The 15,565-nt window shown below is 38.4% G+C and overlaps 2 protein-coding genes across 2 annotated transcripts in view; both read right to left on the bottom strand.

The window, feature by feature from the left end:
• Positions 1–1,400, bottom strand: part of LOC144634533 (polycystin-1-like protein 2) — a 27,011-nt gene extending 25,611 nt beyond the window's left edge. The window contains 1 exon segment of the mRNA XM_078493510.1: positions 1,289–1,400. The gene's annotated coding sequence lies outside the window, so the exon portion shown is untranslated.
• Positions 1,251–15,565, bottom strand: LOC144635464 (uncharacterized). The gene is made up of 8 exons (XM_078494567.1): positions 15,456–15,565; positions 15,322–15,373; positions 11,625–12,329; positions 10,767–10,891; positions 9,309–9,370; positions 8,178–8,329; positions 2,028–2,330; positions 1,251–1,591 (listed from the first exon to the last, which is right to left on the bottom strand). Exons 1-8 carry the CDS (start codon positions 15,474–15,476, stop codon positions 1,251–1,253), a joined length of 1,761 nt encoding a protein of 586 aa, XP_078350693.1. The 5' UTR covers positions 15,477–15,565.

The following is a 15,565-nucleotide window of genomic DNA, read 5'->3' as shown; positions in this document are numbered from 1 at the left end:
GACTTTTTGAGGCTAAAATCTTAAAAACTAGACGGTGAAAATTTTTGTTTTTCATACATTTTTGTCAAATAGACAAAACAAACAATCTAATAATTTTTGTAAAAAATTCTGTAGGTGGGGTTCAGAGCCACCTTAAATTTATGAAAAAAATAACGTAGCTCCGAATCCTGCATACAGTTTTTTTAAAAAAAACTGGCAAAAATGTTTCTTTTGACTGTTAGATAAAAATATATCAAAAACAAGAACTTTCACCGAGTAGTTTTTGAGTTATTAGCCTCAAAAAGTCCAAAATTAGGGTATATTTGACCTCAAATGACGTTACCATGGCAACGAATTTTGACGTCACAATGACCTCAATTTGTTCATTTGTAAAACTTGCACAAGTTTGTACTAAAATATTTTCCTAAACATTAGTATAGCTGCGATAGAACACCAAAGATGGGTATATCTAATTCTGACTACACTATTATGAGCCACCTTAAGCCAACCCAAAATGTAAATTATGGTACATTTAACAAATCGTAAACGTCACAGCGTGCATTATTGAGTTACAGATGCAAGCGGGAGGTTGCTAAGCACGAAAGAAGCGTAAGAGTCGCCCGAGGCGATAGCCGAGGGAGACTCTAGCTCCTTGAATGCTTGGCAAACCTCCCAAGTGCATCTGTAACTCGATTGTGCACGCTGTGACGTTTATCATTTGTTTTATAGCACAATTTTTTGGCGATTTGTTACAGTTTCTTTGAGGTAAACGTGCGCGCGCTTTTTTAAACAATTGCGTGTGGTGTTCGCGTAAACGCTGACGAAAACCTAAAAGTAAAAACAAACAAACAAACAATTTTTTGAATTATTTCAAACTTGCATTATACCTCAAAGTCTTGCAGCATTATGGAGAAATGGTTTTTCTTATGTTTAGTTTTTTAAGTTAACAGAAAAATCGAGAAAACATATAAAAAATCGTGAAGTAGTGGCACTTTCTTGTGCCATGTCGCATCAGATCAGCGCGCGCGCTCAGGATGAAGGCATACGTCAGCGTGCACCCATTGGCAAATAGTAGACGCTAAATTAACCAATTAGAACGCGCGCTTTACTTTAGTTGAGCTATAATTTAGGTTTTTCATTTCTGATTTTCCATCCTTCTCTCAAATATGACGTTTTTGCAATTAACGTTCAATTATCAAAACAACAAAACAATGAAACATTACGAGAATAAAGGTAGGAACTAGGATCAAATTCTCAACTAGCTATCTTCCTTAAAAAGTGGAAAGTACAACATTGGATAACTCCTCACCATCTTCATTTGTCTTGACGTCCCTATAATTTTTAGCTCCTACTCCGCCATTCGTTCTTCCAGCCACGTAAACGCTGTATTTCTGATATATCTTTAAGCCGGTTATGTTGAAGCTTTCTGCTTTAACTCCGACATTCTCATGCCCTGAAACTTCGCCGTCGATGGTCGTACGAGACCAACCCACCCGGTAACCAATCAATATACCGTTATACATCTCTGGTGGAATATTGTGAAGCCAGGTCACAAACAGACTGGTCGAACTGGTGTTGAAAAGGCTTGTGATGTTTGGAGCAGCACTTGGCCCTATGAACGAGAAAAAAAGCGAAACGAGAGAATCAACAGTAAACATGTTGACCAAGAAACACTTTTTGTTTCAAACATTCCGTCTAGGTTTTTGAACTTTATATATTGCCTCGGCTTTACAACTGGAAAGTGAATCTAAACATTTGCATAAATATGCAGAAAAGGATATTTATGTATACTGTTCCTCCTGGGATTTAATTACCACGCATATATAAAGTATGTATTTGATGCTTTGGCGGAGCTCTTTTTGCTGGGACAATAAAACACGACACCACCATTCGGGATTTTTTTCAGGAAAGCGAGATCAGCTCCCTCTACTTTATAAAACAGGTGCAAGTTGAAGTAAACAAGAGCAACGAAAAATCCTAAGTGGAGATTAATTTAAAGAGCATCGATTAAAGAATGAATTCGAAAAATGGTTCTCTGCATTTCGTACCTGCCTCCTTAGTTTGATAAACTTTAGGCTTGCTTCCAAGTCTGTGCCCAAGCAAACTGTAAGGAAATATGCGTACAGTGTAATTTGTGAATGGCTTGAGATTACTAATGTCCGAATATATAGTTGAGTCGAGATTTGGTCGTGGCCATGTTACTTTCCAGGAGAAGGTGCCCAGTTCGCGAGCGATCACCGTGTAGCCGAAAAGAATCCCGGTTTCTCTTATTGGGAGGTGATTGTAATAGAGTCGTAGCCTATTACTACCTCCGCCAGCCGGCCATTTATGTCTGGGAACATGGCAGAAGTCTGAAATAAAAAACACATAAACAAACAAACAGATAAATAAATAAATAAATAAATAAATAAATAAATAAATAAATAAATAAATAAATAAATGAATGAATGAATAAATAAATAAATGAATAAATAAAAAACAAACAAATAAATAAATAAATCAATTAATTAGCTCATTAATTAACACTAGTGATTGGTTGGATCCAAGAGAGTAACACTATATGGTTTCATGTCAACGAGATCTAGTAATAGCTTAATTGAGATCAAGCTACGCAACTTAAACAGTATGCAAAGTAAGTACCTCTGTATACCAGTGCGACGATATCAAAAGCTTGTTGGGCTATTTCATGTAACAGAGTTCGTAAAGGTCGGGACACACTAGGCGACACGTCGCGGCGACACGTCGCGGCGACATTGCCGCGTGTGACATGGTGCATTCTTGCGACAGAATTTTGTCGCTGCGATGTGTCCCACGAATTCAAACTGGTTTGAATTCGTGCGACACATCGCAGCGACAAAATGAGCGATAGCCGCGTTATCGCAGCGTGTGTACACGTCTGCAACAAATCGCTGCGACAAAATATAAATTAACCAATGAGAGAGCGTCATGTATTTTCACCATATTGGATTGGAAAACTAGTTCGCATTCCCACTCTTCCAAATTCGCTGTTTGTGTACTGAACAAACGCCTTGTCGCAGCGACTTGTTTTGAAGCAGCACACACAGAGCGACTTGTCGCCTAGTGTGTCCCGACCTTAAGTCTAACTCTGTACTTTAAATTACATTGTCTTGTGCCACCTTGGACTTTAAAAATCGTTTAAATAAAAGCAGATGGCGTTTTATTACGTCCACTTTTAGAGTACCTACTGGAATTTTGCGTAGGATGCAAGTGCCGTCCAGAGCACGAACGTCTAACCCCGCTTCAAACCAAAATATATGAATTTTCGTAGCCTAACAGACCCAACCTCTTAACCCTTTTTTAACCGAAACGGTTTTAACGTATATCTTAAAGGCTATTCATAACAGTTGGAAAAAAATTTCTTTTCCAGGCCAAAAGTTGAAGGAGTTGCAATGGACTCACCCTTGGGTCCACTTATGGCGAATGTTGTCATGTGTTCAATCGAGGAAAGGCTGAAAAGCGAGGGAAAGATGCCCGCTTTCTATAGAAGGTACGTGGATGACACCTTAGCCACGGTACCCGACCTTCCATCTGCTGAAGCATTTTTAACAACGTTGAATGAAGCCCACCCTTCAATCAGCTTTACGATGAAAACAGCAACTAACAACAAGCTACCCTTCGTTGGAATGGAAATTGAAATTACAGGAAATCGGCTAGTAACACGCGTCCACAGAAAATCAACAAACAAAGGCCTCTTACTGCACTATCAAAGTCACGTTGACAATAAGTACAAAACCTCACTCCTGAAAACAATGCTAATTCGTGCACAACGTCTCTCATCATCCCCAGATGTTTTTGCCAATGAATGCAACAACTTAAGATCAATGTTTCTCAAATTAAAGTATCCTACCAGCTTAATTGCATCAACCATCAACAGCTTTATTCGCACACAAGATCAAGCAAGACCACCGGAAGAAATCCAGCAAGACAAGCCCATCAGAATTATTGTGCCGTTTAAAGATCAGAAATCGGCTGACGCTTTACGGCGTAATCTTAACGACCTCAACAAGAAAATCGGAAGCGACCTGCAGCCAGTGTTTACAAGCAAGAAAATTATGGATGACATCAAAGTGGTAGAAGCCAAGCCTCCCCTTATAAATCAGCATTGCGTTGTCTACAAATTCTCATGTAATCTGTGTGATGCAGATTATGGGCCGAATCGCACTAGCGGACAATTTTTGTAACATTTGATAGATTTCATCATTAACGTGTCACTTGTTACAGAAAACAAGTGCGATTGCGTTTTTTGAGACCTAGAACTTGTCCAACATTTCAGGAAAACAAAGAAGCAGTTGTCTTATGATTGGTCCGCGTTGCACGCGCGATAGATTTTGTCAAACAATTGCAAAAACAAGTGCGAACGACTTGTTGCACAAGGGCAAATTTTGTCAAAACGGACAAATCATCAAAGGGGCCGTTGTCCTGCCTGGAGGCAGGACAATTCATGACAAGTCGCATTCCCATGCCCCTCGTAATGCCAGATAACAATACGTTGTTGATTGACTATTGTGTTTGGCCCAAATTGCACCGAAAAACAACATGCACTCAAAAATTGTTGGGATAGTATGCACTGTGATGTGGCTCTCACTATCATAATCCAGCCGCAAAATCTTTTCGCGAGAGGCAAAGCATATTTATAAGTGAAGTGTTTCGGCTAAATGTAAGAATGAGAAAAGAAAAAGTTATCTTGAGACGACTCATTATTCTACTGCATGAGAGCACGCGTACTTTACATGCGAATTGTTTTAGATTTTTTTACCGCGTTGTACTGCATATTTGATGTTTGCCCAAGACGGCCGTGCAGAGAAATGTATAGGGATGCCAGTAGTACCACAGGGGGCCCAGACAAACTGTTTGTGTATGGCCTGTGCACATTTACATTTTTATAGAGAATCTATGGAATTTACCGAATGGTTTGAAGAATTGCGTAAAATGGTGCAAAACATTAACAAATTTGTGCTGAATAAATGTTAAGTTTCCTACCTTTTGTGTAGTGTCGTTCTTTTGGCTCGAAATGGCGAATTTGAGTCGATTGAAGGGTATTTTGCTTTCGCTGTTTACTATACATCTAATTATATGGAAAGGGTGGAAACTCCAACAGCTCCAAAGTAGAACACTTCCAGCGCCGAGCCGATTTTCGACCTGATAATCCCATCGCACAGCTTTCAAACTACGCACCAGAAAAGAGGAAGGCTTGACGAATCTTCTCGTATCATTTGATCGAAAATTTATCCAAACGGTCCGGAACAAGCCCTCAAACGAAAACGGGTATCCAAAATTTTTAAGCCGTCCGAATGCGTAGCACCAATTTGTGGTGCCGAAGGGAAACGCTATTCCCCAGCCTCTTTGTGATTGGATACAATTGAACAATGGTCGTTCAAGATTTTGTTTCGTGGATAGGGAGGCAAAGGCAAAACCAATACTCAATAGTATAGGGAGTGATATCAATTGTGCGACACAACCTAAGGTCCCTCGCGCAAAATATGGCAATATTGACGGCGATGCCGAAAGCGATGCATTATCATTTAAATATGCGTCGTTGTAACTTGTCAGTGCGGCGAAGTAATTATGAAATATTCATACTGACTTAAAAAACGAGTAAGTACCTACATCTAGTCGGTATGAGTTCATTTTTAAAGCTAGCTAGCTTCAAATAAAAGTCAGCGTTCATTTTTCAACGAAAAAATATTTTACAGCCCTAAAAAATATCAGACTTTAGTCATTTCACCTAGTTGTTTTACAGAGATTCCAAAACTATACACCCACATGTGAAACTCTCGTGCAAAACCGTTGTTGTGATTTGCTATTCTTATGTCAAGGTCCGGCTGATTGGGAAAACCCCGCGAAGTTCCATCACGACTTTCGTGCGATCGCAGGCGATCGCGAGTTTGCGGAAAAGTGGGATTTTTTTCGGGACATACGAATATGGCAAGGTATTCGTGTTTAAGTTCCTTTATTTTTCTTTCTGTTTTTGATGTTTTAAACATTTATGGCTGCAATCACCGAAATAGTCCTCATTTTATAGGTTCGAAACCTAATTAACTTCTGAACAATCTGAAATCCTACACATAGCCGAAGCTGGGCACAATATTCTCGTAACTGGAGAGGGAGGAACAGGGAAATCTTTTGTGGCGAAGGCTAACAACAGTTGACTGCTAAAGCAAGGGAAAAAGGTTTTCATTGTTTGTGGGAGCGGTGCTTCGGAAAGAGTGTATTTGGAAGTAAATAAACAGACGTCAACGGTGCACTCCTTTTACTTCGACGCATAGAAGTTACAACGACGTATATTTAAATGATAATGCATCGCTTTCGGCATCGCCGTCAATATTGCCATATTTTGCGCGAGGGACCTTAGGTTGTGTCGCACAATTGACATCACTCCCTATACTATTGAGTATTGGTTTTGCCTTTGCCTCCCTATCCACGAAACAAAATCTTGAACGACCATTGTTCAATTGTATCCAATCACAAAGAGGCTGGGGAATAGCGTTTCCCTTCGGCACCACAAATTGGTGCTACGCATTCGGACGGCTTAAAAATTTTGGATACCCGTTTTCGTTTGAGGGCTTGTTCCGGACCGTTTGGATAAATTTTCGATCAAATGATACGAGAAGATTCGTCAAGCCTTCCTCTTTTCTGGTGCGTAGTTTGAAAGCTGTGCGATGGGATTATCAGGTCGAAAATCGGCTCGGCGCTGGAAGTGTTCTACTTTGGAGCTGTTGGAGTTTCCACCCTTTCCATATAATTAGATGTATAGTAAACAGCGAAAGCAAAATACCCTTCAATCGACTCAAATTCGCCATTTCGAGCCAAAAGAACGACACTACACAAAAGGTAGGAAACTTAACATTTATTCAGCACAAATTTGTTAATGTTTTGCACCATTTTATGCAATTCTACAAACCATTCGGTAAATTCCATAGATTCTCTATAAAAATGTAAATGTGCACAGGCCATACACAAACAGTTTGTCTGGGCCCCCTGTGGTAGTACGTGCAGACCTATTGTACTAATAATTACACCTTTTGTTTTCTTCAAAATGTCTCTGACTTGTCAAAAATGTTATGACATTTAAAACTCGTCCGCTAGTGCGATTCGGCCCTATGTTGGGTTCACATCCCGACATCTTTTTCAACGCATCGCTGAACATAAATATTCTGCGATTGGCCAACATTTAAAAGAAGACCACCAGCTGCAAGTCTACAATGTACAAGACCAGTTTTCTGTTTAAAGAAATGCCGCACGAAGTTGGACTGTTTAATTTACGAAATGCTCTTTATTAGAAACATAAAGCCGAAACTTAACACGCAATCAGATTCTGTGCATGCTAAACTGTTTATTTAAAATCTTAATATATTATCACACCCTAGATCACTATGTAAGCCTGAACTCCGTATTATAATTTTAGCCTAATAATGATGACATGGCGTCATCGAGACGTCGTTCTATTTTCCTATCGCTTATTTTTCTTCTAAAATGATCGAAACCGTAAAATTTCTATACAATTTTCGCAATAATTAATGAGCGACGCACATGAACAAACTGGGTAACCTGTGCATTTCCGTGATTCTCGTCGCCGTGAAATAATTTGAAGCAATGCAATATCTAGCATAAAAACCTTGAGTTGAAGTTAAAAAAAATTAAAAGCTTAAAATTTTAAATTATTTTAACTCGCGTAAACTGCTTTATGGTTTTATGTAGCAAAATTTATTTGGCAAGGACACCCTTATAAAAATTACAGGATGCTCGTAGGAAATCCTGCACATAGGGCCATTTCGTTTTTCATCCACACCCTTCTCTTGATGAGGTAAGTCAAAATTTACCCCCTAAGAAAAAAAAAAGATCAAAGTGCTGACATGATACCCTCACCCCTCCTTTCAGAAATAACCCGATTTTTCAAAATCCCTCCAGGAAAAAAGCCAACTTTTCTCTAATCCCCTCAGGAATATTCGAAAGATCAAGGAATGCCGACCGAGCTTCCCCTTAGAAATGACTTTCAATGCCCCTTCAGAAAATCTCATCTTTGGGGGGGAGGTGGATATAAAATGGAATGGCCCATACATTGCCACGAAAAAATCCAAAACGAGAAATCGCCCTGACTCGATATTTTTTAAAACACATTCAAGTAATAATAGTTTTGCTGAGGTTACCACCACCTTACAGAACAACTTCAAACTCACCATCGTCAGAAGCTGAACAGTTGAGAATCTCGATGCTTGAGTTTAACAATGTTCCATTTTCAAAGGTTTCCTGTAACTGCAGTAGGGTTTCCCAAGAACTCCTATCGAACCTGAAGTACATCCTAGCGGTTACATTGCCATCATCCATTTGTCTGCAAGAGATTAAAATTATTTTTATTCTTCGTGAAGGGATAGAAAACGACACGCGCGTTTTCATTTACTGGCAGAAAGTTATATGTCATATGGATGGATTATCCCGAACGTTCTTCGGTGTTGCATCTGATCGGACTATGCCTGTCACGCGGCAAAACGTAATGATACGCCAAAACTGTTTTTACATCCTGGTAGCTTTAAGGGGCTTTGTCGCGGTATTTGAGGTAATTCTATTTATTTTCGTTATTTAAGAGCTTTAAACTTCAAATTGGCAGAGTAAAAGTCTTTTATTGGCAAAATCACGGCCACACGACAAACAAAGTTGATTTTCGAGCATTGTAACTGACACTTTCATACAAATTGAGACAAACTTGAATTTAACCGAACGCAATCCGTTTTTTAAAAACTTCTCGAATTTTGCCCATCCAGGCCCCTTTTTGGCTTTTCATTGTTTCTTTTGAGTTCTTCAACAGTTTTAAGCCGTTAATGTGATATGTCAGTTAATTCTATGACCAGTTGGTCTGTGCCAAAATTGCCTGAAATTGCGTGTCATAGCCCATTTAATGCAAAACGACTAACAAGGCAAGCTTCAGAAATAATTAAGTCACAAATGTTGCAATGGAATCAGAATCCCTTTTTGTGCTTCATATATTGTGGCGTAGGAATTTCAATTTCAGCTTGTCTGAATTGTCAGCCAACAATTTGAACATCCTCTGGTAAAAATCGTTAGAGTTACGTAGTTTAAAAGTGACGGTGCTTCCTACTAAGAACTCATTTTCTTCTTCTTTAATAAAAATGCGGACGAAAGATACACCGGTTCTTACTTAGTATAGTTTGAAAAAGCTGTTGAAAAAAGCAATCATACTTCTTTTAAATTAGAATCCCAAGAGTTGTGAAAGGGACATTTGTGTTCAAACTGCAAAGTCACATAACATGTTGACTAATCACTTAAAACATCGTTCATTATTTCAAGCTTACCTGAAACTAGATATTTCAGCTTTCAAAATATTTCCATTGACGGAGTCGTTTAAGTTGTTAATCTAATTGAGAGAAAGTCGGGTTTGTCTCTTTGAGTTAAACTCAAACAAAAGCTATTAAACATATATTATGAGTTGACAAATACTTCTTTTAATATAACTAAAAAAAGATAATCTCCAGGCTAAGAATATTTTTTTGGTATACCCCTAATACAATGGTTCTTATTTGTAAGAATTGTTCAAGGAGTGCTACCATGTGCCGCTGTTCATCATCCGAGAAACTCTATCTTTCATCGGAAGAGAGAGAGCCGGGCGTTAGACAGTTCTTGAGATCGATCCCACATGACGCTTGGGCAGTGAGCACGGACGATAATTATAGTAAGAAAAGCCAAACATTTTACATCACACCTTCGCAAGACGCCAGTAGCTGCTTGGTGCGCAATGACACCGCTTAAGCCTTGTCAGCAAAAACTCGTCTTTAAGTTGGGTTAGAATATTCGAAACGCGGGAAAGAGGAAATGAGAGGTGTCTTCCCCTCCCAGATATGTGGCTTATTGACCAAGCGGGGCGGGGTCTTGACCGAAAAAGCTCGGCAAGTAAAGGATTTATGAAATAGGCAATAAAGTCATCAATTAAGAATTGAAACGACTTTCTTAATTTCAACCTGAAGGAAGCCAGTTCAAGGCACGAACGACCGCACGCGATTGGATAATATGTCGCGATTGGATTTTTTACAATAACTGAGCGAATTCTCGCGTACTGATTGGCTAACTTTTACTGTCAATTAGAGTACAGACGCATGAAACTTTTTGATGACGCAATCAGCGAAGGTTTTGTCAAACTTTTCAACACTGATTTAGCGTTGTATTCTTGATGAGGCGAGAATTACACCACAAACTAAAAGTCTTCAATGAGGAAATCATCTAAAATTTATCGGTTACAACTTAAGAAACCATTACAACCTGACAGCGAAAAGATAAGGATTTTTATTAAAGAGTCAGACCTGAAAATCGGCGTTGAGCAGGAATGTGTGATGTCATTGAAATTAAGAAGGTGAACCGCGTTTTAGCGGACCTTTTTGTGAACACTTTTTACTGGATTAAAGGTTAGTTGAACAATTGGAATTTTTTCTTGTATTTCTGGAGGTATTCTTACCAAACTTTTAATTTACGAGCCTGTGAATGTGATTCAGCGACGAAATTTAGATTCTGCGGCCGTACGGCAATCGCATCTACCTCGTGCATTTCTTTCCTTCGTTTTAAAATCAGTTTTGGCTTTTTGTTATTGTAAACTTTGACAATGTTATGACGAAATTTATCATCAATAACAGGACATATGCATAAAAAACTGATGTAGAAATGCCCAAGTGATACAATCATCTCAAAAAATACCCCATGTTGGCGAAAGAAAGAGCCACGTACAATTGACAAAGCACACACGAAGCAAATGGAAAACCTACCTGGCTTGTAAACTCATCCACTAAGTTGTTGTACTTGTTAGACCCTTCAATTGCTAAATCGTTATTCCAAGGTAGGTCCATAAGTACAACATCCATGTACGCATCAATCGATATTGCACTGTTATCTGCAAATACATTTTATGTGTTACAGGAATCTTTAGGGCAAACAGATCAGAAGCGCCCAGGGGGGTACTCGGGATTTCAAGTGACGGGGATGATCGAATTGGGGCAAAAAACAAGACCCAAAAAAATCACCTTTTAACTTGACGTTTCGTTTGCTTCTACATGCATCTTCAAAAGTGACTGTTGAAATGGAAGTAACAACTAACAAATTTAACAATTAAGGTGTTACTTCCATTTCAACGGTCACTTCTGAAGATGTATGTAGAAGCAAACGAGACGTCAAGTAAAAAGGTATAGTTTTTTCCAACATGGCGTTTGTTCGCAATGTTTATCACCGCAGTTTGCGTGTTATTTCATATTGTTATCTAATTTAGCGACTTTGAAGGAATGCTTGAAAGGAAGAATCCCGGAATCGAAAATTTAAAGCCCCCCAAAATCCTCCGATAATCCCCGTCACTCACACCCCCACCCCCCCCCCCCCATGGATGACGCTATCCCCTGGATAAATCACTATACAGTGGATAGCGTAGGATGTTTTCTCGACACATCCACTGGGGGCCAGAAATATCTCTAACTTGTGTATTTCTCATCCTAAAACCGGCTGAACTTGGTTGGAAAATTATATTAAAGATTTTATTGGCTTTGTTTTCTCTTGTTTTATTATGCCCTAAACTGACATTCTAAACTTACTGTAATTATTTTCTACAAAAATAAGAAACAAACAACAAAGTTTACCTTTTACGTAGAGCCAAGGAGCAATGAGGGTATTGCGTTCGAAGTTGAGGCTATCGTACCAAATTGCTAAATTGTCGAATCCCGCAGTAATCGATAGCTGCTGTGTACGAGATCCAAGTGTAATTTGTTGTAACAGAACAGTGCGACTTTCTGAGTTAAGATCACAATCTATACCGTGCCTCGGGCTTACTCTGTAATCGTCACGGAAGACTTCAAGACCGCCATCTTCTAATGCAGGGTCCTTCCAACTGAATACCAGGTGAGACCAAGTGTTCCTCTTGACATCCAAGACGCCGCATTTGCAAACGTAAGTGTCGCTGACAACAAATATCTTAAATTTATTTGATTTAACACCAACCACGAATCCTTTATATCCCGTAATTTGCAGAAAATCTGGTGTGTTGATATTTCCGAACACATACTTATAATCTTCAAGTTGAGATGCTGTGGCAGTTACTTTGATAAACACAGAGACAGTGAGACCGTTAGTGCATTGCGTTGGATCTACAGGACATCCAACCCCAAATGCAGGTTTGAGAGTAATTTCGGCACCTTCCAGTACGCGTAGTCCTGTTCCCGTAAGAGAACGCTCGGCCACGACGTTACCGTAGACCGAGCCTTGCTGGGAGGTTTTGTCGTCGACGATGTTGCCTGGAAGATCGAAGTCCCAGTAATGATCCGCGTTCGTATAGATAGAGTTCAAATCTGCAGAATAAGACAAATTATAATTGTTTCGTATTTAAATAGTACGCAAGCTGAATCATTCCTACGCAAGCCGGATCATGTTTATACGGATGGGCTGTTTACAACATTTTTCCAACACTAAGAGAACGTGAAAGAAATATCGTCACAAGTGAAGTGAGTGAAAACGCAGGGCGCAAATAGAGAGGCTGTGAATGGTCTATAACACAGTAGTATCTGGCAACAATCTAAGTGAGAATCTTAAGATTAATCATCATATCAGTTGCCAATCATTCAAGTTGTACGTGATGTAGATGCCCAACTCTTTATCATTCCGGCATTTTTTTTAAAATAGGTACACGGAATGCACATGCGGCTACTCTTCGATTGGAGACGAATAAGATCGTATGACCACTTATCAGAGATAAGGGTGTAGCATTGTTTTCAACACGTTTCTAATCACGCTGAAAGCGGATACGAGATTAATGTGACGTGATAAACGCCTTGATATATGACAATAATTACTGACCCTCCTAAATCCTTTTGTTCTCTCTCTGTAATATATCGAGGATTGCAGTCATGAACCAAAACATCAGTGTGGAAGCGACTAAAATCGTCCATGTAATGCAGAGAGGGTTTTGGGAGTGTCAATAATTATAGTAGATAATTACTTCGGGTCACAGCATTATTGGGAAAATTGTAGGCATTGTAGGCAGATAAGGCCGCATTAAAGAAAATTATTTCGAATAGAGTAAGCTGAGCATGTTCCATAACGTCTGAGTTAACGCAATTGTCATGTGTGTCAAATCGGCCATCGCAAACTTTCTAAAAAGTATTAATTGGGTCTCTTCTTTTCTTGTTCACAAGCTTCTCCACAAGTGGTTATTAAAACGTCACAGGTAAAACATTTCTAATTGTGACTATTGTTAACATGTAAAAAAAAAATATTATTATGCACAAATGAGAACTGCGAATGAAAGAGAATGAAATCCTCGTACCCTTAAAAAAATCAGTATTCAACGGATTTTTAACCCATGACTTTTACGATGCTGACGCAAACCCTGTATCATACATGTTCACTGGACGTGACACAATTAAAGAGAAACGCAGTACGTTATTTCAAACAACGTGCTGGGCTGGAAGATAGAAGCAACTTGTGTGATTGCATTCGGAGTCTTTGTTCATTGTTATTATAATTTTCGGAAGATTTGGTTCTATAACACGTTTAAGGCGGGGGTACACATGAATTTGAGTGAAATTTTAGGAGGTTTAAAGAAACTTAAGGAGAAAGAAAATTGTTTCTGAAACACCACCAAACAGTTGACCCCCACGCAAGAGCACTCCAGGTTGTCAGGGAACTGTTTTGGTGTCTATCTTCTAATTTTAAACTTCAAATTCTAATTTTGAATCATACTAAATCTTCAATATTTCTTATTTTTCCAAATTTTACAACTCCTTTGAGAAAAACTATCTCCTCCCAAATATTCTCAAAATTCACCAAAAACACCACAGAACATATATTTGTGAGATGAGCATAGAGTTTTTGGATTGCTTGAAACGCTAACGAGATATTCGCATTAAACCCACATTAAACGGTGAGAAAAAGGCTTTCATGTGAACCCCCGCCTTAACATAATTTTAGTTGAATTTCTTGTCCGTCTATTGTCAAGATTATCTTGCATCTTTTGGTTTGTTTTTATCGTCAGCACACTGGGTGTCAATTTCAAGGGATGGTTCAAATCACTTAAAAATTGTTTTTCAGAATTCTCTCGAAAAAATGTTTTACTATGATGATTTAAAACTCGCTTTTTATACATTAAGATGAAGCAAATACCGAATCTGAATGCCTCAAAAAACAAAACAAAAAAAACGCGATTCAGTCTTAAAACGTTTTATCATCTTTTTCACTCTGATTGATAGCATGTCGTAACAATTTAGTAAGATAGCTTTCACCTGCACGGGAGAGCCAAATTTCAAAACAAATACAAAAAACCTTAATTGTCTTTTATTAACTGGTGTAAAAACAAAGCAGAATATGCTGTTTTTATCAAAGGCCGTCTCACAGCTTCAACAAAACAATTCACGAACACAGTACAGCTGTTTCTGCATTAAAAGTTTTTTCTTACTTTTAGATACGAGGAGAGTTTATTCCAAAAGTCATTTTAAGCAAACACCGACAAGTCCTGCAAAAAATCCCCAGACGCCAATTTCAATAATCGTTCGGACAAATTTCCAATCTGACACATCCTTGGTAAACTGTTTGCACCTGTACTCAAGTCACTTATTTTTATCTTCAATAAAATATCTGTCATTTTACATTACGCAAAATGAGAAGAAAAACAATCCTTTTGAACTTTAATTTTCATTAAATAATGGCGCCATATTTTTAGCTCGCTTTGAATGACTCTTTTCATAAAAAAAAATCTTAATGTTAAAGTACGAAATGTCTTTAACGCCAATGCACAATGGCAGTTTAAGTTCATCAACATGAAAAAAAAAATCAACATTTTGCAATATCAAAAAATTGCGACTTTTATCTCATCAGTATATTGATCGTGTAGAGGTTTCTTAAAAGTTAAGCTACCAAACTTCGTTCATAAAAACGTATAGGTCAAAGGTCTTTTTTCACAGCTAGTTCTAAGAAATAATTTTCGATCTTTGAGCTCATAATAAAAAATAAAACTTTACAGACACATTACTGTTCGAAATAATAGTTCGTTCACTTTCTATTCTGCCAGGATCCGTATTCTTGTTTCATTTTACTGAAAGACCTAAATTGGAAAAAATACACTCTGGAAAAAACTTCCCTCTAAGGTTTTTCACAAATGGAAATGAACTATGGCAGCTAAAGCTTTGTCCATCATCAGAAAACAATGGAAAATACGTTAAAATAAACGCTTAACACTTGGCAAAATATATGTCTACATACTGATTTCTTTTGCGAAACAACGCATGATTAGTTTTTTCAGGGTTAATAAAACTGGAAATAAAGCACAGATCAACAGCGAATACATACCGGTAGATACCAATGCTGCAGACCACAAAATTGCGTAGAGCGCTGAACACACCTGTCAGTACGAGAAACAAAGTGTTCTTTAATAAGTATCATGATTACTCAGATCAAATAAACTCAGGCTTAAAGTGACTTACCAACGTCTGTAGAGAAACCATTGTTCAGGCAAAGGCCATAAGGCCCTCCAAAGCGATTAACAAGTTCTCAAGACCTTTCCTGCTTGATAACCGATTTGTTTTGCTTACCA

This window comes from Oculina patagonica, chromosome 13 (genome assembly GCF_052425735.1).
Source record: "Oculina patagonica isolate OP01 chromosome 13, crgOcupat, whole genome shotgun sequence".
In the NCBI taxonomy this organism is placed as follows: Eukaryota; Metazoa; Cnidaria; class Anthozoa; order Scleractinia; family Oculinidae; genus Oculina; species Oculina patagonica.
The sequence above is the reverse complement of the archived record's forward strand: the minus strand, read 5'-3'. Positions and strand labels throughout refer to the sequence as shown.

Coding starts and splice junctions, on each gene's coding strand:
- LOC144635464 (XM_078494567.1), bottom strand. CDS start 15,476: ATGGTTTCTCTACAGACGTTG. Junction 10,892..11,624: donor TCCTTGGCTCTACGTAAAAG/GTAAACTTTGTT, acceptor ATGTATTTGCAG/ATAACAGTGCAATATCGATT. Junction 2,331..8,177: donor CTGTTCAGCTTCTGACGATG/GTGAGTTTGAAG, acceptor TTTTTATTTCAG/ACTTCTGCCATGTTCCCAGA.